This window comes from Lontra canadensis, unplaced genomic scaffold (assembly GCF_010015895.1).
Source record: "Lontra canadensis isolate GAN:19392208 unplaced genomic scaffold, GSC_riverotter_1.0 scaffold57, whole genome shotgun sequence".
Classification (NCBI taxonomy): Eukaryota; Metazoa; Chordata; class Mammalia; order Carnivora; family Mustelidae; genus Lontra; species Lontra canadensis.
The window spans coordinates 13,142,952-13,170,860 of NW_022631051.1; the positions used below are offsets into that span (position 1 = coordinate 13,142,952).

At 44.5% G+C, this 27,909-nt stretch overlaps 1 protein-coding gene across 38 annotated transcripts in view; it reads right to left on the reverse strand.

Annotated features, from left to right (window-relative positions):
• Positions 1-27,909, reverse strand: part of LOC116878497 (immunoglobulin lambda-1 light chain-like) — a 115,419-nt gene that overhangs the window by 29,860 nt on the left and 57,650 nt on the right. For 2 of the 38 annotated variants that reach the window (XM_032876053.1, XM_032876076.1), the window contains exon 3: positions 4,905-4,910. The exons of 26 other annotated variants lie outside the window; for them this stretch is intronic. In XM_032876053.1, the coding sequence (XP_032731944.1) occupies positions 4,905-4,910 (6 nt within the window). Of the gene's footprint in view, positions 1-16; positions 25-858; positions 864-2,301; positions 2,311-4,291; positions 4,301-4,904; positions 4,911-6,678; positions 6,686-18,658; positions 18,665-25,398; positions 25,406-25,631; positions 25,641-26,999; positions 27,008-27,909 lie in introns of all 38 variants that reach the window. 10 more of the 38 variants (XM_032876062.1, XM_032876067.1, XM_032876055.1 and 7 more) reach the window with 9 other exon arrangements.

Below are 27,909 nucleotides of genomic sequence, written 5' to 3' on the forward strand. Positions count from 1 at the left end.
TTTCTGTGGGAGAAAAATAAGCATCTGAATGTTCATGCCTCTTGTTGAGATGTGCATGTATTGCATTACAATATTCCTGACCAGTTAGGATGACAATAAACATAAATGGTCAATTAATAATTAATAAAATAATTATAGAAGAATATGTGCAGTGTTGGGTGATGTGCAGAGAATGAAGTGAGATCAGACAAAATTACAAGCATGTCATGTGTGGGGAGAGCCTGGAGGAGGGCTTTCTTCAGAGGAGACTGTGGGGCTGCCTTCAGGATGAGAAGAAGGTACAAGACTAAAAAGTGTGTTCGGAGTCAGTCCCTGTGTAGAAGAGGCTGGTTTGTGTGAGGATTCGGGGACAGTGAGAACCTTAGCTGTCTGTGGTTCAAAGCTAGCTGAGTTCCAAGGTGACATTTTCTGAAGTTAAAAATTTGAGGGGCAGTTGTAACATGTTAGCATTTGTATGTTGTATGTTTCCAGGGAAGGTGAATCACAAGAGGAGCGCTATGTAAACCTCCCTGCAAACTGAGTGAAAAGCAGGAGCCCATTTGTAACTGACAGTCACTGTAGCTTCTCTGTGGCTCACCTGTGTATTGGTGTTCTGTATGACATCAAATTCCTGTCACATTCCTGTATATTGTATATTTATACCCATACACATATACAAGTATATTCATATGTGTGCACATACATACTAATTGTGTCTGCTGTATGTATGTGTTTGTAGTTACATTTGTGTCTGTGTGTGTATGTATACATATTTATGTGTATTTTCTAGAGATTTTGAACTCTGAATTGTGCGTCAAGTTGCTATTGATGGGGTCTTTGTGTTGTTAGGAGACATGTAATTTCATTTCATCAGAAATTATAAGCTGGGTGTTGTTACCCTAATGAATAGCAGGACCAAATTAGTCATCAGACCCTGTTGACTCTGGGCGTTGGTATCAGTTAATTATGGAGTTCCTACAAGTGAAATAGATGGGCAGCTTACCATTTTTTAAAAAGATTTTATTTATTTATTTGAGAGTGAGAGAGAGAGAGAGAGCATGAGAGAAGAGAGGTCAGCTGGAGAAGCAGACTCCCTGCCAAACAGGGAGCCTGATGTGGGACTCGATCCTGGCACTCCAGGATCATGACCTGAGCCGAAGGCAGTCGCTTAACCAACTGAGCCACTCAGGTGCCCAGCTTACTATTTTTAAAGCATATGTATAAATAGAAATATTTGCCTTTGGCAAACACTTTGACTTGCTACTGAACCTTAGCAGGGATTGTGTGCTCCTTATTAGCTACTAAATCACCATGTGACCAGACTGCCTGCAAGGACTGGGTGCCATCTGAGCAATGACAACGTGGAATTGGGCATTCATAGCAGCTGTCTATCATTAAACAGAGGAGAAAAATTTGAGATCAGGCTTCAACAAGTCCTAAAGGAACAGGTGAATTGCATGAGGAAGAGGCCAGATGTCTATAACCTCTAACCCCTGCTCCATTATCTTTTGTCTGTTGCACACAGCTATGGCCCAATGGGGATAATCCAATGACAAGCTGATATAGAGAAAAAAAATACAGGGCTGATTTACAGAGGTTCCTAATGATATGCAGGCAACTCTGACGGTTAATAATATTTCTACTGCAGCTGCATCTGGGACACCTCTGCATAATATGGGTGCAGGAGTATTTGAGCAGAGTAATTAGTTTTTTTTTTTTCACCTGGACAGAGAGAAAGACAGAAGTGGCTTTATTCTAACCTATGGGCTCTGACTCATAATTTGGCTGGGTGGTAAATTTTGGAAGGACATAATAAGAAAATTAGTGAGGACATTTGAAGAAGAGTTATGTGAGTAGAAATCCACAAATGAACATGAATGTGGATGCTATTTATGTTCCCTGAAAATTTCTACCATAATGTGTCCTCAAAAGGAAATGGTGTTAATAATCAGGTGGATAATGTGATGTGTCTGGGGACAATGGTCAGACTTCTTGTCTATCCAGTCTTGAACTTGTCCAGTGGGCTCCATAGCAAAGTGCCCATGTTGCAAGGTGGGTGGTTATTCATGGGCTAATCACTATGGATTTCCAGTCACTAAAGCTGACCTGGTTATGGCTGCTTGTGAGGACCAATTCACCAACAGCAGAGACCATCCCGAAGTTTCCATTCTGAGACCCTCCTTAGGGAATCATCCAGGAGCCTGGTGGCAGATTAATTACATTAGACCTCTTCTATCTTGGTAGGGATTGCTCTATTCTTGCTGCAGTGGACCTTTACTGAGATAAGGACTTTCTTCCTTTGACTATAATGCTTCCTCTCAAAGTATTACCCTTGGACTTTCAGGATACATCAATCCACTGTCTAGTGTTTCAGGGAGGCTTCTGTCCAAGGTACAGTTTACCCATATCCATGGGATTCATTGGCTTTACCATCTTCCCCACCATTCTGAAAAAGCTGGCTTGAATGAGTGGACTGATATCCTCTTGAAGACCCAGTTACTGTACCAGACATGGGATAACACCTTGTGGGGCAGAGACAACATTTTTCAAAAAGTGATATTTGCACTACATCTGTTTTCAATTTGTAGTGCTATTTCTCCCATACCCAGCATTCATGTGTCTAGGAATCTAGAGGTGGAGTTAACTCACTGATATTCCCAGTGACCTGATGCAAAATTATGACTGTCACCATGACCCTACACTCTGCTGACATAGAGGTCTTAGTTCTAAAGAAGAACTGCTTCTACCCAGAGACAGAGCAATGATTTTATTCAACTGACAGGTCAGACTTCTCCTTGTCACTTTGAGTTTCTTCCATATCCATTGATGTCTCTTTGTTGGTCCTCCCAGCCTGGTCTTCCATCCCCAAACAAACCATAGCCAAGAAAACATGACAGCTGCATCCTGTCTCCTGCACATGCACTGTGATCCACATGGTGCAGAGGCTGCCTGGAGGACTGGGTTGGGAGACAGATCCAGGAATCTCAGATGTGGGGCCCTCGGCCAGACCTATTCTTCTTTGTCCACAGTCATCCTAGGCTGAAGGAGATTGTGACACAGATGGGGCAGAAGTTTGTGCCTCATATCCCTGTTTGTTTTCTGTCACTGTGAGTATTAGTACCACTGTCCTACACCTGACAGTAGTAGTCAGCCTCATCCTTGGCCCTGATCACACTAGTGTTTAGGGTGACCATGTCTTCCAAGTTGTAGCTGGAGAACCAGTCAGGAATCCTTGAAGTAAGTTTGCTATTGTCATATATGACCAGCCAGCATCCTGTCCTGGCTTCTGCTGAAACCACTGCACACTGCACATTTCTATACTGTCTCTCAGACAGATGATAATGGCCATCTGTCCCAGGGTCACTGAGCACAGGGCAGCTGGGTCAACACTGGAGGCCTTTCAGGAGACTGGCCATGAGGCTGAGTTGGGCCCTCGCAGAGCTGCAGAGAACACCTGGTTCAGGGAAAGAGTTCTGTGGCCTCATCACTTATCCCTCCTGCTTCATGTCCCCTCTGTGTCCCCCAGCTGTACTCTTGTCCCATTCTCAGCATGTCATCAGAATGGGAAACTCTTTCATTCTGACACTTGTCCATCAAGGTGTATGTGGGAATTTAGTATTATATAATCATCTGCTGTTGGAAATTCATCACAACTTCTAGTCTATTTCCACGTGGTGCTTCTGTCTCTATGACACCCCCTAAACCATAGGAGATCAGCTTCTGGCATTGTCAACACTTTGATTCCTTTCATTTTTTTTTCACCCATGTCTCATGTAAATTTGTGATAAGGGCCAGAAACCATCCTTGCCTGAGGGACTCATTTCAACCTCTGTGTCTCTGTGAGTCCCCAGGGTCACATCTTTGTACACAGTGTGAGCTGTGGAGACTGGTTAGTCAGTGGTCCCTCCTGGGAACTGGATTCTGTCACTGAAGCAAGGACAGCGGATGTGGTGTGAGGCTGTGGGAATCACTTCACTCTGGATACAGTCTCACAAGAAGGCTGCAGACCCTCCTTCTAGGGACCAGGGGCTCCAATGCCCTACCTCCTGTGCCCTGAGACACCTGTGAGCAAGGAAGCTACAGCCCTTGATCAGAGTCTGCCTGGAGTGGGGCAACAGAAGCAGAGTGTGAGGGGTCAGGGTGTCTCTGGACGTGCCCAGTACAGAAGGGGCAGCTCCCTGGGACCTCAGGTGGAGAGTGAGATGACTCGAATTTCCCAGGTGAAGTACGTACACCGCCAGGACTCTCCTGGGTAACAGTGTATGAGTCAGACCCTCAGATCATGGTCCCTGGAACCTGAGGAGATAAGGATGGATCATTACTACTTTCTTCTGAGGACTGAACCCTGGACCCCTGATGACCCCCAGACCTGGTATTCCTGTGAGGCTCCCCCTGGGCAGCTCCAGCTTCTGTCCTGCTGCTCCTGATGCCCCTCTGCTGGGGGAGGAGGACTCAGAACAGGAGCTTCCCTCTTGCAGTTCTCCCAAGAGCACCTGTCACCTGAATAGGGGTGTGGACAAGGGTTTCCAAGTCCCACAGGCAGCTGACCCTACTGCCCTGCCCAGAACAGCACAGAAGGTCACATACACTGTGCAGGAGACAGCACAAATGGGATTCCTTCCCCTTGTCCAGGGGTTGATATGTCCTAGCCTGTCCCTCTGCTGTTGCAACTTGCTGGGTGCAGGGTAAACTGCAGTGTATTTTGAAAGGATCACAGTCCAGGAAACCTTTTTGAGATCCCATTGGAATCCCTTTCTCTCCATTTAGGAATCAAATCTGATGCTGCCTGCATCCCAGTGAGTGTCGCTAGGTCACAGTGCAACAGAGGATCCTCCTAGCACTAACCTTCACATGTGCACCTAAATCTTTATTGTCCTATTTCTGTCATCTCTGCCACTGCTGTTTCTATTACAACACATAGCACTAGCAGTCTGGGGGAGGATGGTTTGTACAGGAGCCTCTTCCGTGATTTGGATGAAACAGGGAAGTTGGGAATCTGACCAGGATGTGCAATTTCATGTCATACATATCACACTTTTGCTAAGCCCCTTTCCTTGTATTTCTGCAGAGGATGAACAAGGAACTCCCAGCCCAGTGCCCACTCACTGAGACCCCACAATCTTTGTTTCATTCATAAGACTCTGTTGATGTTTGTACATCAGTGAATTTGGAAACAAAGTGTTTCCAACATCAGTATAATCTTCCCCATTTCATATCACATAAAGTTGAGGTCCAGGGAGTCTAGGTTCCCAGGAGAGCAGAGCAAAGTGGGGCTAGTCCAGGATGGAGTCCAGATGTACTGGATTCAGATCCCGGGCTCCTTGGGGGCAGAGCCTGTGCAAGACAGGAGGGAGGGTGAGGGCAGCCTGGGCAGCAAGGTTTCTGTTCCTGAGCTCACTGCCAGACCATCCTGCCTGGTCTATAAAGGAGCCCCTCAGCCTGCACATGGTGAGGGTCAGTAGGGTCATGTCCTAGGTTAGAGATGGACGATTTGTAGGGACATCGGACACTGTTTGGCTGTTCAAGACCCTGCCTGTGTCCTTCTGGATCTGCTGTTGCTTGCTTCTCCCTGTCCTCAAAATTGGAGGGAATGACAGGGGTCCCCTGGCCACAAAACTGGGGTCAAAGAGGCTGGACACAAGGCCTCCAGGTTTAGGAGACTCAGGGGCTCCTTCTCTGGGTACCACACCTGCAGCACCTTCCAGGCTGACTTCAGGTTCAAGGTCATGCTCAGGTTCCTCTGGGGCCTGAGCCTATGAGGAGCACCTGGGTCAGAACCTGGTGGTGGAGCAATGTGGTGGTGGAACCAAGTGAGGAGGGGAAGCAGGAGAGGGTCCAGGCCATGGTGGGTTTCTTTTGGATTTGCATTCCTCACCTCCTACCTTATTAGAGTTCCTTCCAGGGACACGACATCACTCAGATGCAGGATAAGGACGTCATAACTTGGTTTCAACTCCATCATTATTTCTGCTCTTATTGTCATACGTTTTACCTGGTTCTCCATTATAAATTAAACACGTTGCTGTTGTTTTTGCTTTTAGCACTTGATTGTACTTACAGGCATTAACCACTAAAATTTGTTTTATGTTTATCCATGTAGTTATGGTCTCCCAAGCTTATTATACTTTGTGTAGACTCACATTTCCATATGTCACTCTTTCCTTCTGACTGAGGGACCTCCTTCACTGTCACTTGTCCTGGGGGTCTGCGGGTGATTAGTTCCGGGAGGTTTGCTGTCTGAGAAACATTGATTTTGTCTTCACTTTTCAATGACATTTCTCGTCAGTAAAGACCAAAGATGACAGATATTTCCTATTAGTATTTTGAAGACATTGCTCCCTGTTTTCCAGTACACATGGTTCATGATGAGAAATGTGCTCCCAGCACGATGCTGGTTCTCTGTAGGGAACATGACTCTCCTTTCTGGCTGTGAGAGTGTCTGCATCACTGATCTGTAGCAATTTCATACGATGTGTCCTATGCTGTCTCTCATGTTCCCTGTGCCTGAGTTTCTTTGAACTTCTTGGATATATTGGTTCCTGGGTTTCTCCAAATTTGAAGACTTCTTGTAGATTATTTATTCACAGATTAAAAAAAAATTATTTACTTTTGTAAAAATTTCTTTTCAGTGTTCCAGAATTCATTGTTTATGCACCACACCCAGTGCTCCATGCAATACGTGCCCTCCATAATATCCACCACCAGCCTCATCCAACCTTCCACAGCCCCCCCCAAAACCCTCAGTTTGTTTCCCAGAGTCCACAGTCTCTCATGGTTCATCTCTCCATCCAATTTCCCCCAACTCACTGCTCCTCTCCATCTCCCCATGTCCTCCGTGTTATTCCTTATGCTCACAAATAAGCGAAACCATATGATAATTGACTCTCTCTGCTTGACTTATTTCACTCAGCATAATCTCTTCCAGTCTCATCCATGTTGATACAAAAGTTGGATATTCATCCTTTCTGATGGAGGTATAATACTCCATAGTATATATGGACCACATCTTCTTTATCCATTAGTCCATTGAAGGGCATCTTGGTTCTTTCCACAGTTTGGTGACTATGGCCATTGCTGCTAAGAACACTGGGGTACAGATGGCCCTTCTTTTCACTACATCTGTATCTTTGGGGTAAATACCCAGTAGTGCAATTGCAGGGTCATAGGGTAGCTCTATATTTAACTTCTTAAGGAATCTCCACACTGTTTTCCACAGTGGCTGCACCAACTTGCATTCCCACCAACAGTGTAAGAGGGTTCCCCTTTCTCCACATCCTCTCCAACACATGTTGTTTCCTGTCTTGTTAATTTTGGCCTTTCTATTAGATGTAAGTTTGTATCTCAATGTGGTTTTGATTCGAATCTCCCTGATGGCTAGTGATGATGAACATTTTTTCATGTGTCTGATAGCCATTTGCATGTCTTCTTTGGAGAAGTGTCTATTCCTGTTTTCTGACCATTTTTTGACATGATTATCTGTTTTTTGTGTGTTGAGTTTGAGGGGTTCTTTATAGATCTTGGATATCAGCCCTTTTTATTTATTGTCATTTGTGAATATCTTCTCCCATTCTGTGGGTTGCCTCTTTGTGTTGTTGACTGTTTCCTTTGCTGTAGAGAAGCTTTTGATCTTGATGAAGTCCCAAAAGTTCATTTTCACTTTTGTTTCCTTTGCCTTTGGAGACATATCTTGAAAGAAGTTGCTGTGGCCGATGTCAAAGAGGTTACTGCCTATGTTCTCCTCTAGGATTCTGATGGATTCCTGTCTCATATTGAGGTCTTTTATCCATTTCGAGTTTATCTTTGTGTACGGTGTAAGAGAATGGTTGAGTTTCATTCTTCTACACATAGCTGTCCAATTTTCCCAGCACCATTTATTGAAGAGACTGTTTTTTTTTCCACTGTATATTTTTTCCTGCTTTGTCAAAGATTATTTGACCATAAAGTTGAGGGTTCACATCTGGGCTCTCTACTCTGTTCGACTGGACAATCTGTCTGTTTCTATGCCAGTACCATACTGTCTTGGTGATCACAGCTTTGTTAAAGCTTGAAATCAGGCAAAGTGATACCCCCAGTTTTGTGTTTCTTTTTCAACATTTCCTTAGCAATTCGGGGTCTCCTCTGGTTCCATACAAATTTAAGAATTTTTGCTCCGGCTCTTTGAAAAATGCCGGTGGAATTTTGATCAGAATGGCATTGAAAGTATAGATTGCTCTAGGCAGTATAGACATTTTAACAATGTTTATTTTTCCAATCCATGAGCATGCAATTGTCTTCCATCTTTTTGTGTCTTCTTCAATTTCTTTCATGAGTGTTCTGTAGTTCCTTGAGTATAGGTCCTTTACCTCTTTGGTTAGGTTTATTCCCAGGTATTTTATGGTTCTTGGTGCTATAATATATGGAATTGATTCTCTAATTTCCCTTTCTGTATTTTCATTTTTAGTGTATAAGAAAACAACTAATTTTTGTACATTGACTTTGTACCCTGCCACATTACTAAATTGCTGTATGAGTTCTAGTAGTTTGGGGGTGGAGTCTTTTGGGTTTTCTGTGTAAAGTATCATGTCATTGGTGAAGGGAGAGAGAGTTTGACTTCTTCATTGCCAATTTGAATACCTTTTATTTCTCTTTGTTGTCTGATTGCTGTTGCTAGGACTTCTAGTACTATGTTGAACAAGAGTGGTGTGAGTGAGCATGCTTGTTGTGTTCCTGATCTCAAAGGGAAGGGCTGTGAGCTTTTTCCCCTTGAGGATGATATTCACTATGGGTTTTTCATAAATTTTATGAAGTTGAGGAATGTTCCCTCTATCCCTATACTTTGAAGCATTTTAATCAGGAACGGATGCTGTATCTTGTCAAATGTTTTTTCTGCATCAATTGAGAGGACCATGTGGTTCTTCTCTCTTCTCTTATTCATTTGCTCTATCACATTGATTGATTTGTGAATGTTGAACCACGCTTGCAACCCAGGGATGAATCCCACCTGGTCATGGTGGATAATCTTTTTAATGTACTCTTCACAGATTTTTTATTTCACCCTCAGTCCCTTACCTTCCCTCCCTGAAGTCCCTACACTTACACACTCTCTGGGTGGCGTGAAGGTCTCCTCTGGGCATTGAGCATTCATTAATTTTATTAGGTATTTCACTGTGTGTTTCATTTTGAATACTTTCCATCACTATGACATCAAGTTTCCTAATCTCTTCTTTTGCAGCATCATACCTGCTGTCAGGCTATCCCCTGTATTTTTAAATTTCCAGACATATTATTTTGGAAGTTTTAAAAGAAGTGTTCTTTAAAAAATGTCTTCCATTTCTGCTTTTCACCTGTGTAGTCCTTCCTCCACCCATAGTCCCAGAGGAAATAGAGTTCTAACAACTGATTACAAATCTCCTGCTGATTCACCCTGCACAGCCTGCCTGGAGGACTGGGAGAAGGGGACAGACTGGGGACCTCAGACCTGGGGACCTGGGTCAGACCTCACTGCTCTGTGCACAGGTCTCCTGGGCTGGAGGAGAGGGTGACATATATAGGGAAGGGGTTTGTGTTTTACTTCCCCATCTGCCTGTGTCACTGTGAACATTACTGCTGCTTTCATAGGACTGACAGTAATAGTCAGCCTCGTCCTCGGCCTGTGACATGCTGATGGTCAGGGTGGCCACGTTCCCTGACTTGGAGCCAGAGAATCACTCTGGGATCCCAGAGGGCTGCTCACTATCTGCATAAATGACCATCAAAGGGGCTTGGCCTGGCTTCTGCTGGTACCAGGGTACATAATCATAGTCCAGCTCCTCTCCAGTGCAGGTGATTGTAGCTGTCTGTCCCTGACAGCTGACACAAAAGGTGGCTGAGTCAGCTCACTGGAGACCATGGAGCCTGAAAAGACAGAGAAGGAGAGGTTGCAATGAGGTCCAGGGGCTCATCCCAGGGTCCCAATACTGAGGCTGTGCTGTGCCTGAGCTCAGGGTTTGGGGCAGGCTCAGCTCAGGTCCTGTGGGGCTGAGAGTGTGGGCTAAACTGGGGAGAGTACCTGTGCAGAGAGTGAGAACAAGGAGTGAGAGAGGGGTCCAGGCCGTGGTGGATATGCTCAGTGCTCTCTCTTCTAAGAATCACAGCTGGACCAGGCTCACCCTGTTCTCTCTTATTTGTTTCCAGGCCTCTTTGTCTGTGAAAGTTAGTAATTACGCAAATTTCCTCCTCTCCAGGACTCAAATCACTTGTGAGCTCAGACCAGGTGATTGAGGAGGAAGAAAGCATCTTGCAGCTTCCAACAGCTCTCAGGTCAGAAAATGAGCCTTGGTCTCCAAATTTGGTATCACAGCCACATTCCTGTGGTTTGAACATAACCACTGACCCTGCCAATTCTGCCTGGGGTTTGTCCGGGGCTGGCCAAGGGTCTTCCAGAATCCTGGCCATGGGGATAGTCTGGTTCCTCTAAGAGATGCAGACAACATCTTCTGGTACTAAATTCTGCTGATTCAGGGAAAGGTGGTCCTGTGACCTCATTACTTTCCTTCCCTGGATTCTTGTTCCCTCTGAATCCCCCAGAGACTCTGTGGTCCCATCCTTGGCATGGCAACAGAATAGTAAGCTCTCTCATTTTGAGATTCTTTTCTTTTTTTTCATTTTGAGATTCTTTCATCATTTTGTAAGTAGGTGCTTCCTTGTTAAACAACCACTGGCTTTTGGAGATTCATCAGGATTTCTACTCTATTTACACATGGTGCTGTTGTCTCTATGACAACTCCCATCCCACAGCAGACCAGCAATTGGCGTTGTCAACTATTTCATTCCTTTTAATTTTTTCATCAGTGTTTCATGCAAACCTGTGTAAAGGGCCTGAGTCCATGAGGAACAACTTCAAGGTTTGTGATCTTGTGAGGATCCACACGATCACATGTTCCCATATGTTGTGAGTTTGAGGGCCTGAGCCATGGTCCCTGCAGCCATGAGAATCACGTCACTCTGGAGACAGTCTCACAAGGAGGCTGCATCCCAGGGACCAGGGACCCCAAGTGCTCTGCCTCCTGCTCCCGAGATGCTCTTGAACAAAGGAGTTGCAGCTTCAGGTCTGAGTTGGGGTGGAGGTGGGGAAGGAGAGGCAGAGTGAGTTATTGGGGTGTCTCTGGATGTGCCCAGCACAGAGGAGAGTCAGTCGCTGGGGACACTGGTGGACAGAGAGGGGACCTGAATTTCCCAGGTGAGGTGCTCACTGTTTCAGGACTCTTGTCAGTGTCCTTGGTGACACTGTGTATTTGACTCTCAGAACATGGTCCTTGCAGCCTGAGGAGTTAGGATGGATTATCCCGATAGTATCTGAGGACTGAACCTTAGACAACCCGCTGACCCCCAGGGCTAGTGTCCCTGTGCGACTCCCCCTGGGCAGCCCCAGCCTCGGTCCTGCTGCTCCTGATGCAGCTCTGCTGCCCCCTGCTGGTGGAGGAGGACTCAGACCAGGAGCTTCCCTCCTGCAGGTCACCACATAGCACCTGTCACCCGAGAAATGCTGTGGACCAGGCTTTCCAGGCTTCCACAGGCAGCTGCCCCCATGGTCTGCCCAGCCCAGCAGAGAAGGTCCCAAACAAGGTGCAGGAGGCAGGGCAGGTGGGATTCCTGTATTTGTCCCAGGGTTGAAATGTCCTGGCATTTCTCGGTATCTTCTTACAAAAAGGAGAGTGCAGGCTACAATGTAATGCATTTGAAAAGGGTCAGTCCCAGACAAACATGTGTGATGTCCCACAGCCACCAGGTTCCTATGTATTTAGGAATCAGGATCGATGCTTCCTGCCTCCCTATCCATGCAGTTGGGTCATCAGAGCAACAGGTGATGCTTCTGGTACTAAATTCTGCTGAGCAGGTGAACCTTTAATTTATTGTTATCACTGCTGTTTTTACCTCTTTTCCCTCATTCCAGACTACATCTTCTGGAATTTGGTGTGGGAGTATTTGTAAACTAGCCTAGTCTCTGGTTTGGTGAACTTGGGAAACTACTCATTCATACCTGCATCTAACTGCACAGGAAGAAGTTCCCAGTGTAGCTGAAAACTTTTCCTTGGATTCCCCCACTCACAGATAGGAGACTCTTGACACCAGGATTAACTCACTGAGACCCCACTGAGTCACTCTCATGAAAGAGACTCTTTAATGTTTTTTTTATCTTTAAATGTGAAATAAGTATTTCTTACATGAACTAAGCTTCCCCGTTTCACAGTAGGTAAAGTTGATGACCAGAGTGGCTATCTTCCCAGGAAAATAGAGGAAAGTGAGTTGAGTCCAGGAGTGGAGACCAGGTGTGCTGGATTCAGACCCTGGGCTTCTTGGGGCAGAACTTGAACAGGATGGGAGGGAGGGAGAGGCCAGGCTGGGCAACAAGGCTTCTGTCCCAAACTCACTGCCATTCCCATCCTGGCTGTTTGGATGTGCAGAGGCCTGGCCTGGGTCCTGCTGGCTCTGCTCTGCATTATTGCTTGGTTCTCTGTCTGTGCTCCCCTGAGCAGATGGGGGTGCCAGTGGTGTCCCGGCCATTCTGCAGGGGGCACGGAGTCATCTGAGGTCCACAGTGTCTGCAGCTCCAGGGAACTGTGGGGCTCATTCTCAGGGTTTCTACTCCTGAAGCATCCCCTGCACTGAATTCAGGGTCAGGGTCATGCTCAGAGTATTGTGGGGGCTGAGCCTGTGGGCAGGCCCAGGGGCAGCACCCAGACAGAGAGTAGTGTGGGGAGCAGGAGAGGACCAACGCCATGGTGGGGACCCCAGAGGTCTGTCTCCTGAGCCCCAGTTGGAGCCTGGCCACCTTAAGCCTCCCTCATGTCCCCACTTTTCCCCTTGAAGATGTTTCTTCTCCCACTGGTGGAGAGAATCCCTGTGCTTCTGAGGGAGTTTCATCAATCTGGTTCACGTGGAGTTGTGCTCCCTTCTGGACTGCAGAGGGAGCTCTTATCACTGTGTGTTTGAACATCTTTAAGCCTGGAGAAGGAAGGGACATGTGGGGGCATTTCTAGTCCTGTTCTCATGAAATATGCACTGTGATTATTTCTTCCCTTCTCTCTGTGTGAAATACATCACAGAATACATTCATCCTAATTATCTTAAGGATTCAGTTCATTTTCCCAGATTTCCTCTCTGTTACCTGTGAATGTTTCATGACTTACATTGTGGAGCAGAAGTGGGTGAGAATTGTCCTAAAACATTTCAGTGTCATTTCCTTTACTGGAGGTTTCCCATCAACAGCAGCCACTTGGGTGTTGCTGTGACACTGAATCTGATAATCCCTGTCATTAATCGTGGTGTTTAGAGCATTCTTGAATGTGATTAGTACTGTCCCTTCAATATAGCATCTTGCCTTTATTTTCTTGTTGTCCCACGTGTTTTTTTGTTCCCCCTTTCCATGTACCTTTTTGGATTAATGCAGCATTTGATATGATTCCATTTTATCTATTTCCTCTACTTACAAGCTGTAAGTTCTTTCTGTCTTATGATCAGTAACTTGCAATAGTCCACATTCCCATGATGCTGCCATGTTCCATGGACAATAAGCACCTGATAACATCTTTATGTGTCTCACCTCTCAACATATTCTCTGTGATTTTTCCTACATATTATTTCACATGTTAGAAATTTCAACATACATAGTTATTATATTTGTGTGGGCAGTGACATCATTTTTATAAATTTTTTTCGTGTTATGTTAGTCACCATACAATACATCATGAGTTTTTGATGCAGTGTTTCAAGATTCATTGTTTATGCACCACACCCAGTGCTCCATGCAATATATGCCCTCCTTAATACCCATCACCAGGCTCACCCATCTCCCCACCCCTCTCCCCCTCCAAAACTCTCAGTTTGTTTCTCAGAGTCCATGGTCTCTCATGGTTCATCTTCCCCTCTGATTTCCCCCCCTTCACTTTTCCTTTCCTTCTCCTAATGTCCTCCATGTTATTCCTTATGCTCCACAGTAAGTGAAACCACATGATAATTGACTTTCTCCGCTTGACTTATTTTACTCAGCATAGTCTCTGCCATCCCATGCATGTGATGCAAATGGTAGGGATTCATCCTTTCAGATGGCTGAGTAATATTCCATTGTATATATGGACCATATCTTCTTTATCCATTTGTCTGTTGAAGGGCATCTTGGCTCTTTCCACAGTTTGGCTATTGTGGACATGGTTGCTATGAACACTGGGGTACAGATGGCCCTTCTTTTCACTACATCTGTATCTTTGGGGTACATATCAAGTAGTGCAATTGCAGGGTCATAGGGAAGCTCTATTTTTAATTTCTTTTTTTAAAATAAATTTTATTTTATTTTATTTTATTTTTTTAAACATATAATATATTTTTATCCCCAGGGGTACAGGTCTGTGAATCGCCAGGTTTACACATTTCACAGCACTCACCATAGCACATACCCTCCCCAATGTCCATAACCCCACCCCCCATCCCAAACCCCCTCCCCCCATCAACCCTCAGTTTCTTTTGTGAGATTAAGAGTCACTTATGGTTTGTCTCCCTCCCAATCCCAACTTGTTTCATTTACTCTTCTCCTACCCCATTAACCCCCCATGTTGCATCTCCTCTCCCTCATATGAGGAAGATCATATGATAATTGTCTTTCTCCGATTGACTTACTTCACTAAGCATGATACCCTCTAGTTCCATCCACGTCATCGCAAATGGCAAGATTTCATTTCTTTTGATGGCTGCATAGTATTCCATTGTGTATATATACCACTTCTTCTTTATCCATTCGTCTGTTGATGGACATCTAGGTTCTTTCCATAGTTTGGCTATTGTGGACATTGCTGCTATAAACATTCGGGTGCACGTGCCCCTTTGGATCACTACGTTTGTATCTTTAGGGTAAATACCCAGCAGTGCAATTGCTGGGTCATAGGGTAGTTCTATTTTCAACATTTTGAGGAACCTCCATGCTGTTTTCCAGAGTGGTTGCACCAGCTTGCATTCCCACCAACAGTGTAGGAGGGTTCCCCTTTCTCCGCATCCTCGCCAGCATCTGTCATTTCCGGACTTGTTAATTTTAGCCATTCTGACTGGTGTGAGGTGATATCTCATTGTGGTTTTGATTTGTATTTCCCTGATGCCGAGTGATGTGGAGCACTTTTTCATGTGTCTGTTGGCCATCTGGATGTCTTCTTTGCAGAAATGTCTGTTCATGTCCTCTGCCCATTTTTTGATTGGATTATTTGTTCTTTGGGTGTTGAGTTTGCTAAGTTCTTTATAGATTTTGGACACTAGCCCTTTATCTGATATGTCATTTGCAAATATCTTCTCCCATTCTGTCAGTTGTCTTTTGGTTTTGTTAACTGTTTCCTTTGCTGTGCAAAAGCTTTTGATCTTGATGGAATCCCAATAGTTCATTTTTGCCCTTGCTTCCCTTGCCTTTGGCGATGTTCCTAGGAAGATGTTGCTGCGGCTGAGGTCGAAGATGTTGTTGCCTGTGTTCTCCTCAAGGATTTTGATGGATTCCTTTCTCACATTGAGGTCCTTCATCCATTTTGAGTCTATTTTCGTGTGTGGTGTAAGGAAATGATCCAATTTCATTTTTCTGCATGTGGCTGTCCAATTTTCCCAACACCATTTATTGAAGAGGCTGTCTTTTTTTCCATTGGACATTCTTTCCTGCTTTGTTGAAGATTAGTTGACCATAGAGTTGAGGGTCTATTTCTGGGCTCTCTATTCTGTTCCATTGATCTATGTGTCTGTTTTTGTGCCAGTATCATGCTGTCTTGATGATGACAGCTTTGTAATAGAGCTTGAAGTCCGGGATTGTGATGCCACCAACCTTGGCTTTCTTTTTCAATATTCCTTTGGCTATTCGAGGTCTTTTCTGGTTCCATATAAATTTTAGGATTGTTTGTTCCATTTCTTTGAAAAAAATGGATGGTACTTTGATAGGAATTGCATTAAATGTGTAGATTGCTTTAGGTAGCATAGACATTTTCACAATATTTATTCTTCCAATCCAGGAGCATGGAACATTTTTCCATTTCTTTGTGTCTTCCTCAATTTCTTTCATGAGTACTTTATAGTTTTCTGAGTATAGATTCTTAGCCTCTTTGCTTAGGTTTATTCCTAGGTATCTTATAGTTTTGGGTGCAATTGTAAATGGGATTGACTCCTTAATTTCTCTTTCTTCTGTCTTGTTGTTGATGTAGAGAAATGCAACTGATTTCTGTGCATTGATTTTATATCCTGACACTTTACTGAATTCCTGTAAGTTCTAGCAGTTTTGGAGTGGAGTCTTTAGGGTTTTCCACATATAGTATCATATCATCTGTGAAGAGTGATAGTTTGACTTCTTCTTTGCCGATTTGGATGCCTTTAATTTCCTTTTGTTGTCTGATTGCTGAGGCTAGGACTTCTAGTACTATGTTGAATAGCAGTGGTGATAATGGACATCCCTGCCGTGTTCCTGACCTTAGCGGAAAGGCTTTCAGTTTTTCTCCATTGAGAATGATATTTGCGGTGGGTTTTTCATAGATGGCTTTGATAATATTGAGGTATGTGCCCTCTATCCCTACACTTTGAAGAGTTTTGATCAGGAAGGGATGCTGTACTCTGTCAAATGCTTTTTCAGCATCTATTGAGAGTATCATATGGTTCTTGTTCTTTCTTTTATTAATGTGTTGTATCACATTGATTGATTTGCGGATGTTGAACCAAACTTGCAACCCTGGAATAAATCCCACTTGGTCATGGTGAATAATCCTTTTCATGTACTGTTGAATCCTATTGGCTAGTATTTTGGTGATAATTTTTGCATCTGTGTTCATCAAGGATATTGGTCTGTAGTTCTCTTTTTTGATGGAATCCTTGTCCGGTTTTGGGATCATCAAGGTGATGCTGGCCTCATAAAATGAGTTTGGAAGTTTTCCTTCCATTTCCATTTTTTTGGAACAGTTTCGGGAGAATAGGAATTAGTTCTTCTTTAAATGTTTGGTAGAATTCCCCCAGGAAGCCATCTGGCCCTGGGCTTTTATTTGTTTTGAGATTTTTGATGACTGTTTCAATCTCCTTACTGGTTATGGGTCTGTTCAGGCTTTCTATTTCTTCCTGGTTCAGTTCTGGTAGTTTATATGTCTCTAGGAATGCATCCATTTCTTCCAGATTGTCAAATTTGTTGGCGTAGAGTTGCTCATAGTATGTTCTTATAATTGTCTGTATTTCTTTGGTGTTCGTTGTGATCTCTCCTCTTTCATTCATGATTTTATTTATTTGGGTCCTTTCTCTTTTCTTTTTGATAAGTCTGGCCAGGGGTTTATCAATCTTATTAATTCTTTCAAAGAACCAGCTCCTAGTTTCGTTGATTTGTTCTATTGTTTTTTTGGTTTCTATTTCATTGATTTCTGCTCTGATCTTTATGATTTCTCTTCTCCTGCTGGGTTTAGGGTTTCTTTCTTGTTCTTTCTCCAGCTCCTTTAGGTGTAGGGTTAGGTTGTGTACCTGAGACCTTTCTTGTTTCTTGAGGAAGGCTTGTACCACTATATATTTTCCTCTCAGGACTGCCTTTGTTGTGTCCCACAGATTTTGAACCGTTGTGTTTTCATTATCATTTGTTTCCATGAATTTTTTCAATTCTTCTTTAATTTCCTGGTTGACCCATTCATTCTTTAGAAGGATGCTGTTTAGTCTCCATGTATTTGGGTTCTTTCCAAATTTCCTCTTGTGATTGAGTTCTAGCTTCAGAGCATTGTGATCTGAAAATATGCAGGGAATGATCCGAATACCAGTTGAGACCTGATTTAGGACCGAGGATGTGATCTATTCTGGAGAATGTTCCTTGTGCACTAGAGAAGAATGTGTATTCTGTTGCTTTGGGATGAAATGTTCTGAATATATCTGTGATGCCCATCTGGTCCAATGTGTCATTTAAGGCCTTCATTTCCTTGTTGATCTTTTGCTTGGATGATTTGTCCATTTCAGTGAGGGGAGTGTTAAAGTCCCCTACCATTATTGTATTATTTTTGATGTGTTTCTTTGATTTTGTTATTAATTGGTTTATATAGTTGGCTGCTCCCACGTTAGGGGCATAGATATTTACAATTGTTAGATCTTCTTGTTGGACAGATCCTTTGAGTATGATATAGTGTCCTTCCTCATCTCTTATTATAGTCTTTGGCTTAAAATCTAATTGATCTGATATAAGGATTGCCACTCCTGCTTTCTTCTGATGTCCATTAGCATGGTAAATTCTTTTCCACCCCCTCACTTTAAATCTGGAGGTGTCTTCAGGTTTAAAATGAGTTTCTTGTAGGCAACATATAGATGGGTTTTGTTTTTTTATCCATTCTGATACCCTGTGTCTTTTGATTGGGGCATTTAGCCTATTAACATTCAGGGTAACTATTGAGAGATATGAATTTAGTGCCACTGTATTGCCTGTAAGGTGACTGTTATTGTATATTGTCTCTGTTCCTTTCTGATCTACTACTTTTAGGGTCTCTCTTTGCTTAGAGGACCCCTTTCAATATTTCCTGTAGAGCTGGTTTGGTGTTTGCAAATTCTTTCAGTTTTTGTTTGTCCTGGAAGCTTTTTATCTCTCCTTCTATTTTCAGTGATAGCCTAGCTGGATATAGTATTCTTGGCTGCATGTTTTTCTCGTGTAGTGCTCTGAATATATCATGCCAGCTCTTTCTGGCCTGCCAGGTCTCTGTGGATAAGTCTGCTGCCAATGTAATGTTTTTACCATTGTATGTTACAGACTTCTTTTCCCGGGCTGCTTTCAGGATTTTCTCTTTGTCACTAAGACTTGTAAATTTTACTATTAGGTGGCGGGGTGTGGACCTATTCTTACTGATTTTGAGGGTCATTCTCTGAACCTCCTGGATTTTGATGCTTGTTCCCTTTGCCATATTGGGGAAATTCTCTCCAATAATTCTCTCCAATATACCTTCTGCTCCCCTCTCTCTTTCTTCTTCTTCTGGAATCCCAATTATTCTAATGTTGTTTTGTCTTATGGTGTTACTTATCTCTCGAATTCTCCCCTCGTGGTCCAGTAGCTGTTTGTCCCTCTTTTGCTCAGCTTCTTTATTCTCTGTCATTTGGTCTTCTATATCGCTAATTCTCTCTTCTGCCTCATTTATCCTAGCAGTGAGAGCCTCCATTTTTGATTGCACCTCATTAATAGCTTTTTTGATTTCAACTTGGTTAGATTTTAGTTCTTTTATTTCTCCAGAAAGGGCTTTTATATCTCCTGAGAGGGCTTCTCTAATATCTTCCATGCCTTTTTCGAGCCCAGCTAGAACCTTGAGAATCATCATTCTGAACTCTAGATCTGTCATATTACCAATGTCTGTATTGATTAGGTCCCTAGCCTTTGGTACTGCCTCTTGTTCTTTTTTTTGTGGTGAATTTTTTCGCTGTGTCATTTTGTCCAGATAAGAGTATATGAAGGAGCAAGTAAAATACTAAAAGGGTGGCAACAACCTCAGGAAAATATGCTTTAACCAAATCAGAAGAGTTCCCAAATCGTGAGGGGGGATAAAGGGGATAAAAAGAGGTTCAGAAAGAAAAATAAAATTAAACAATTAAAAGAAGAAAACGAATAAAGAAAAAATATAAAAAGGAAAAAAAATATATATTAGATAAACTAGTTAAAAAACGTTAAAAAAGAAAAGGGTAAAAGTTTAAAAAAATTTAGGAGAAGAAGAGAAAAGAAAAATTGAAAAAGAAAAAAAATTAAATTAACTGCAAGGCTAAAGAATCATGGGGAGGAAGCCATGAGTTCCGTGCTTTGCTTTCTCCTCCTCTGGGATTCTGCTGCTCTCCTTGGTATTGAAACTGCACTCCTTGGTAGGTGAGCTTGGTCCTGGCTGGATTTCTTGTTGATCTTCTGGGGGAGGGGCCTGTTGTAGTGATTCTCAAGTGTCTTTGCCCCAGGCGGAGTTGCACCGCCCTTACCTGGGGCTGGGCTGAGTAATCCGCTTGGGTTTGCTTTCGGGAGCTTTTGTTCCCTGGGCGCTTTCAGTAGAGTTCCGGAGGCCAGGAATGAAGATGGCGGCCTCCCAGTCTCTGGCCCGGAATAGCGGAGAGCCCGGGGCCACTCCTCAGTGCGCCCAATTACTCCCGTCACCCTGGCCTTCGGCCACGCTCCGAGCTCACCGAGCCTGCGACCGGTTCAAGGTAACCTGAGTTTAGAGCTCACTCCTTGGCTCTGTCTCTGTAGCCGGCTTCCCCGTTCTAATACCTGTAAGCTCTGCGACACTCAGACACCCCCGATCCTTCTGTAACCCTGCGGGACCTGAGGCCACGCTGACCCCGCGTGGGCTTCACCCCGGTTAAGCCTCTGGAGCGGTGTCCCTCAGCGGAACAGACTTTTAAAAGTCCTGATTTTGTGCTCCGTTGCTCCGCCGCTTGCCGGGAGCCGGCCCCTCCCCCCGCGGTCTATCTTCCTGTCGCTTTGGACTCACTTTTCCGCCAGTCCTACCTTTCAGGAAGTGGTTGATTTTCTGTTTACAGAATTGCTGTTCTTCTTCTCTTCGATCTCTCATTGGATTTGTAGGTGTTTGCAATCTTTAGATAAGCTATCTAGCTGATCTCCCGCTACCTGAAGTAGTCTCAGCCTGCTACTTCTCCGCCATCTTGACTCCTCCTCCACTATTTTTAATTTCTTAAGGAATCTCCACACTGTTTTCCACAGTGGCTGCACCAACTTGCATTCCCATCAACAGTGTAAGAAGGTTCCCCTTTCTCCACATCCTCCCCAACATTTGTTGTCTCATGTCTTGTTAATCTTTGCCATTCTAACTGGTGTAAGGTGATACCTCAATGTGTGTGTTTTTTTAAAGATTTATTTATTTAACAGAGAGAGATCACAAGTAGAGAGAGAGAGAGAGAGGAGGAAGCAGGCTCCCTGTCTAGCAGAGAGCCTGATGTGGGTCTTGATCCCAGGACCCTGAGATCATGACCTGCGCTGAAGGCAGAGGCTTAACCTACTGAGCCACCCAGGCAGCCCTCAATGTGGTTTTGATTTGAATTTCCCCGATGGCTAATGATGAACATTTTTTTCATATGTCTGTTAGCCATTTGTATGTCTTCTTTGGAGAAGAAGAGTCTGTTCCTGTCTTCTGCCCATTTTTTGACTTGATTATCTGTTGAGTGTTGAGTTTGAGAAGTTCTTTATAGATCTTGGATATCAGCCCTTTGTCTGTACTGTTATTTGTGAATATCTTCTCCCATTCCATGGGTTGCCTCTTTGTGTTGTTGACTGTTTCCTTTGCTGTGCAGAAACCTTTTATCTTGATGAAGTCCCAGAAGTTCATTTTGGCTTTTGTTTCTATCGCCTTTGGAGATGTGTCCTGAAAGCAGTTGCTGTGGGCAATGTTGAGAAGTTACTGCCTATGTTCTCCTCAAGGATTTGAATGGATTCCTGTCTCAGATTGAGGTCTTTCATCCATTTTGAGTTTATCTTTGGGTATGGTATAAGAGAATTAATTCTACTGTATATAGCTGTCCAATTTTCCCAGCACGGTTTATTGAGGAGACTGTCTTTTTACCGTTGGATTTTTTTTCTGCTTTTCAGTGACATATCTTTTTTTTTTTAAAGATTTTATTTATTTGACAGGAAGAGATCACAAGCAGGCAGAGAGGCAGGCAGAGAGAGAGGTGGAAGCAGGCTGCCTGTTGAGCAGAGAGACCGATGAGGGGCTCCATCCCAAGACCCTGGGATCACAACCTGAGCCAAAGGCAGAGGCTTTAACCTACTGAGCCACCCACATGCCCCAGTGACGTATCTTTTTTTTTTTAAAAGATTTTATTTATTTATTTGACAGAGAGAGATCACAAGTAGATGGAGAGGCAGGCAGAGAGAGAGAGAGAGGGAAGCAGGCTCCCTGTCTAGCAGAGAGCCAGATGTGGGACTTGATCCCAGGACCCTGAGATCATGACCTGAGCTGAAGGCAGCGGCTTAACTCACTGAGCCACTCAGGCGCCCCCCAGTGACGTATCTTTTAAAGAGATTTAGATAATGGGGTGCCTGGGTGGCTCAGTGGGCTGGGCCTCTGCCTTCGGCTTGGGTCATGGTCTCGGGGTTCTGGGATCAAGTCCCACTTCGGGCTCTCTGCTCAGCAGGGAGCCTGCTTCTTCCCCTCTCTCTGCCTGCCTCTCTGCCTACTTGTGATCTCTCTCTGTCATATAAATAAATTTAAAAAAAACCTTAAAAAAGAGACTTAGATAGTAAAAAAGTCTTAATATTTGTTAGCATTTCTGATTTTTACATTGATTTTTAAAAAAATATTTTATTTATTTATTTGCCAGAGATAGAGCGAGAGCGAGAGAGAGGGAGAGAGAGCTAACGCACAAGCAGGGAGAGCAGTAGGCAGAGGGAGAGGCAGGCTCCCTGTTGAGAAAGAAGCCTGATGCGGGGCTCGATCCCAGGGCCTTGGGATCATGACCTGAACCAAAGGCAGACACTTAACCAACCGAGAGCTAACGCACAAGCAGGGAGAGCAGTAGGCAGAGGGAGAGGCAGGCTCCCTCTTGAGAAAGAAGCCTGATGCGGGGCTCGATCCCAGGGCCTTGGGATCATGACCTGAACCAAAGGCAGACACTTAACCAACCGAGCCACCCAGGCGTCCCTTACATTGTTTTTATAGATTCAGATTCTTCCTGGAATCACCTCCCCTGCCCGAGGGTTGTCCATTTTTAAAAAGATTTTATTTTTTATTTGACACAGAGAGAGAACACAAGCAGGGGGAGCAGGAGAGGGAGTAACAGGCTCCCTGCTGAGCAGGGAGCTTGATTCCAGGACCTTGGGATCATGACCCAGCCAAAGTCAGATGCTTAACTGTCTGAGCCACAAAGGCACCCTGAGGGATGTCCATTTACTGCTTGTAGTCTGGGTCAGTTTTTGACCAATTGTGTCAGTTTTTGTGTATGTGGAAATTTTTTATTTAGATTTCATGTTTGAAAGACATTTTCCCCACGTGAAGAACAGTTTTTTCCTCTTTTCAGTAAAGATGTTAATCCACTGTCTCTCACTGGCATTTCCACCATAACAAAATCTATTGGAATCCTTCTCTTCCTTCCCCTGAGTGCAGGGATTCTGTCCCTATGGAGGCTTCCTTCCTTTTTTTTTTTTTTTTTAAGATTTTATTTTTTTACTTATTTGAGAGAGAGAGAGAGAGAGAGAGCAGCAGAAAGAGGGGAGATGCAGGCTCCCCACTGAAGAGGGAGCCTGACTCAGGGCTCAATCCCAGGACCCTGATCATCACCTGAGCCAAAGGGAGATGTTTAACCAGCTGAGCCACCCAGGTGCCCCTGCACAACCTGTTTGTTAACATAAGTTTCTCTCTGTCTCTTCCTTTGTATCTCTCTGTGTAACATTTAAATATACATGTAGGTGTATATGAGAGACATGCCCTGTTGGATCCATATTCTCTGGAGAATCCTAAAGAAGGCGCTCCACCAGCTCTTACTCTTTTTGGTTCAACTCTTTTGATTTTAATGTCTTATTTCAGGGTGCAAATCCTCACTTCTTAACTCATCAGAGTACCTCATGCCATAAGGTACCATAAGAATGTGATAACATGATTTTTCTTTTCCCATCATTTTTGCTAAAATTGTCATATATTTTAGTTTTTATAACCATTATAAATCAAAACATATTGCTATTATTTCTGCTTAAATAGTTGACTACTTTTTACAGACATTAACTATAAATTTTTTTCTATTTATCCATATAGCTCTGATATCTGATGCTTTTTATAGCTTTTCATAGAGTTATATTTCTCTCTGTCATTGTTCCTATGGGGCATCCTTTACTATTACTTGTAGGGAAAGTGTGCGGGTGATCAGTTTTGTGAGGCTTGCGGTTTGAAAAGTTTTATTTTGTCTTCATTTTTCAATGACATTATCACTAGGTAGAGATTGAGGTTTATATGTTCTCTTCTTTTAGTGTTTTCAGACATTGTTCCTCTGTTTTCTTGCTCACAAGGCTTACAATGAGAAATGTGCTCCCACCAGGATGCTAGTTTCTCTGTAGGGAACATGACTCTCCTCTCTGGCTGTGAGAGTTTCTGCATCACTGGTTTGTAGCAATTTCATTACAATGTCTGCTGTGCTGTTTCTCATGTTCCCTGTGCCCAAGCTTCATTGAGCTTCTTGGATATATTGGCTTATGTAGTCACTAAAGTTTGAATATTTTTGGCTATTATTTCCGGAAATATTTTTTTTATTAACTCCTGATCCTCACCTTCTCTCCCCTAGTTACTCTAATCACACTCTTTGGGCTGCATGAAGTTATCTTAGGCACAGAGGTTTTATTCATTTTTTCCAGCTTTTCTCTCTCTGTTTCAGGTTTAACAGTTTTCATTGCCCTGTAGTCACATTCACTAACCTTTACTTTTGTAGCATCAATTTTGCTGACAATCTCACCTGTGTATTTTTGATCATGTAATTTTCATTTTGTGGCTTAAAAGAATTTTGATCTTTAAAAAATGTCTCTATATCTTCTTCTAACTTGTTCAGTCATTCCTTTATGCCAGTCCCAGGTGACACATAGTTTTAATATCTGTGTGTATTTCCTGTGTGATCCACCCTATGCAGAGCCTGACTGCTGGGCTGGGTGGAGTGGGAACTCAGGGGATCTCACATGTGGGGACGTGTTCAGACCAGTTCACTGCTCTGTGCACAGGCCTTCTGGGGTTGGAGGAGAGTGTGACACCAACAGGGAAGGGGTTTGTGTCTCACTTCCCTGTCTACTTTTGTCACTGTGAACATTACCACTGCAGTCAAATGACTGACAGTAATATTCAACCTCATCCTCAGCCATGGGCCCCGCTGATGGTCAGGGTGGCCATGTTCCTGAGTTGGAGCTGGAGAATCGGTCAAGGATGCCTTAGTCCCAGTTGCTATCACCATAGATAACCTGCAGGGGGTCCTGGACCAGCTTTGCTGGTACCACGGACCATCTTTCCTTCCAATGTTTTTTCCCCCACAGGTGATCCTTTCTGTCTGTTCCAGAGTCACCAACACTGAGGGGGGCTGATCAGCAGGTAGGAGGCCATGGAGCCTGGAAGACAAAAATATGAAAGATGGGTTGGACTACCCATCCCAAGAGATACTCCTAGCTGCCTAGCCTAGACTGAGCTCCAGGGATTCTGTGGGAACACAGGGTATCCCTTCACCCCAATCTCAGTCCCAAGGGCCCATGGTCCTGACAGGGGGATGGAACCTGTGATCTAATACAACCCCCCGCCCCTTTTACTTCTGCAGGTTTAGTTCTTCAAAGGTCATGGAGGCCCAGTGATCATTGTCCTTTCAGTTTTAGCCCATGAGCCCCTTATCCTGCAGGATGATCATGAGTATCCTGCCCACCATGGATAGCCCCCTGCTGAGCTCAGAATCAGGTCCAGTCTTTTTCTAGATCTATGGGGCTGGAGGTGTGTGAGCATGGGTTTAGTATCTCTGCAGAAACAGGAAGCTGAGGAGACAAGGGTTCAGGCTGTGGTAGAGGTGGCCCAATTCTGCTCTCAGGGTCCAGGTTGGCAGGTTTTCCATACAGGTCACTTTTATTCATTTGCTGGAAACATCTGCTGGTTATGCAAATCAGCCAAGGCTCAGGGGCTGCTGCTGAGGAGCCTTGTGGTTTCAGACAAGAGCTCAATACCAAGGGGCACACAGAAGAGGAGAGCAGCATCTGCAGACCCAATCATTGGCCCAAGAATTCTTACTTCAACTGTTGGTCCCATATCTGGGGATGATATCTCTACCCCTATGTCCTGCATCAGCTCCTGGGTAGGTCTGGCCATAGCAGCACTCAGAGGTGAGGTCAGTCTGAATATTATGAACCCATTCTACAGGTGAAATGAGAAGGCAAAGATGGTAGGGTCCCAACCCAAGCACAGCTCCAGAGAGGCAGAACCCATTAAAATGTCACCCTTAATAAGGGCATATACAGTATTCCAGGAGTCCCTGTGGTTCTATAAGTTTCTGTCCTTGATGTGAGCTCCTGGGTCACTACAGAGATGCTGTGTTTCAGTGTTCCCAATGTGCTGACAGGCTCATATAGAATAATTCTGGCAAAAATGCTAGACAGTGTCCGTGTTTTGCCATGCGCTGGTGAAATACAGTTGTAGTGCCTATGCCAGAAGAGTAAGAAAATGCAGAAAAGACAAATCTAAGAGACCTGGAGCCAGTGGGATTTGGAAATCAGTGTGAAGTAAAATTCTCTAGGAAACGGACACCTTTCCTTCAGGTGATAGGTCCTAATACTAGTCCCTGCATGTTAGAGCCTCTGATGCCCAGACCCTCCCCTTGTCCAGGTGGCTTTCCCAGGTGACCTCTGCTGCCCCCTGGTGGCTATTACACACTGGCTGCAGGAGGTACAAGGGTGTCCTCTGTCTAGGTTTAAATTCAGAATCCACTCATGAAGCTGTGATTCCCTGATCCATGAAGTGCTGACCAGAAGGGAGGAAATCCACTCCACTGTGTGGCCTGTGCCAGCCATAGACCCACCATGACAGGCTCAGATGAATCATGAAGAGTCCTATTAGAGACTGAAGAGGCAAGGCCCTCCTGACACATCCCCATAGATGTCTGTGGGGTGGTGGAGGTCATACAGGTGGTCCCGGGGCTTGGCACTGGAGCACACAGAACTCAGGGGCTGGTTCTCCCTGATGCAGCTGTGAGTGCAGCACCAACAGGGAGGCAATGGCTGCTCAATCCTCAAAGAGACAAGAGAAAATCCCCTAACAAATGTCTATTCTCACCCACTTTGTCTTACACATTCCCCCTCATGTGTTGACCCGAAGAAGACACAGAATCTGCTCTCAGGGCTTTCCATCTTGGGGGTGAGGCCCAATAATAGACGCACTGGTGTGCAGACCCAGATGGTAGACTAGACTCCTTTCTACATGTACATTGTCACCTACATCTAATTGAAAGTCAGAAGCTTGCTTTTGTCAGGTCCCTGGCAGTCACGCTTGACCATATGGCCCAGTGTAGACCATGGGTGTCATGAAGCTTGCTCTCACGAATGAAGAAAGTAGATGGGATTCAGCAGCACCTTTCCTGAGGAACATGGGGTAGGAGCTGGAGCTGAGCACTCCCTAGGGTGCATCATCAATACGAATGGAAGCAAAACCAACATTGTAGGGATAAGAGGAGGGAACACTAGTGAGACGGTGGGTGCTCATGGGATTAGTGAGCCCCCAGAAAACAACACCCTTCTTACCTCAGACTTCTTTTTGTGAGGAAAGTAAGCTCCACTCTTCCGTCTCTGCTGTTCATCAGTGTGTTCTTGCAGTGGACAAGACTTCCGGGCGAAATGGGGACCAAGGCATGAGTGGCAAGTTCTGTGCTGGAGAACATGGATCCAGAGATGAGACAGAACCGAACAGGCAGGCTGCTCCATGATCAGAGGTCAGGGCCCATCCTGAAGAGGGAGTCCAGGAGCTGCTCTCAGGTCAGGAAGAAGAAAGAAGTAGTGAGACATGAGTGGGAAAAGCCCAGTCAGTGCCTTTGGGGACTGTTGTAGAGAATCTGAAGGAAGATGGGGAACCTGAGGGACCTGGGATTCCAACCCAGTTCAGGGCTCATGTGGACTTTTCTTCTAAGGTGAGCATTCTGGGCACAGAGGGATGTGTCTGGTGTGGAAGGAGGTAATTTCCAGATAATAAATCAGGTTCTCAGGGCAGCTGCATGGCACATAGAGGGTCCTCTATGAGGAAGCTGCTGAGGTGGGGACAGGTTTGACACAAAGTGGGTTCAGACCAGCCCCATTTTGCCTTAGGTCACCTGGGGGCTGAGGACACTCAGGGTAGTAGTTGCTCTTCCTCCCCTCCAGTCTTATCCAACTGCAGTCACAGGGTGACTAAGAGGCAGCACGTGCCTCTGGCCCTGTCTCCCTGTCTTGTCCCACGCGATGACCTGTCACTGCTTTCCCCAATGCCTACAGACTGGCTGAGC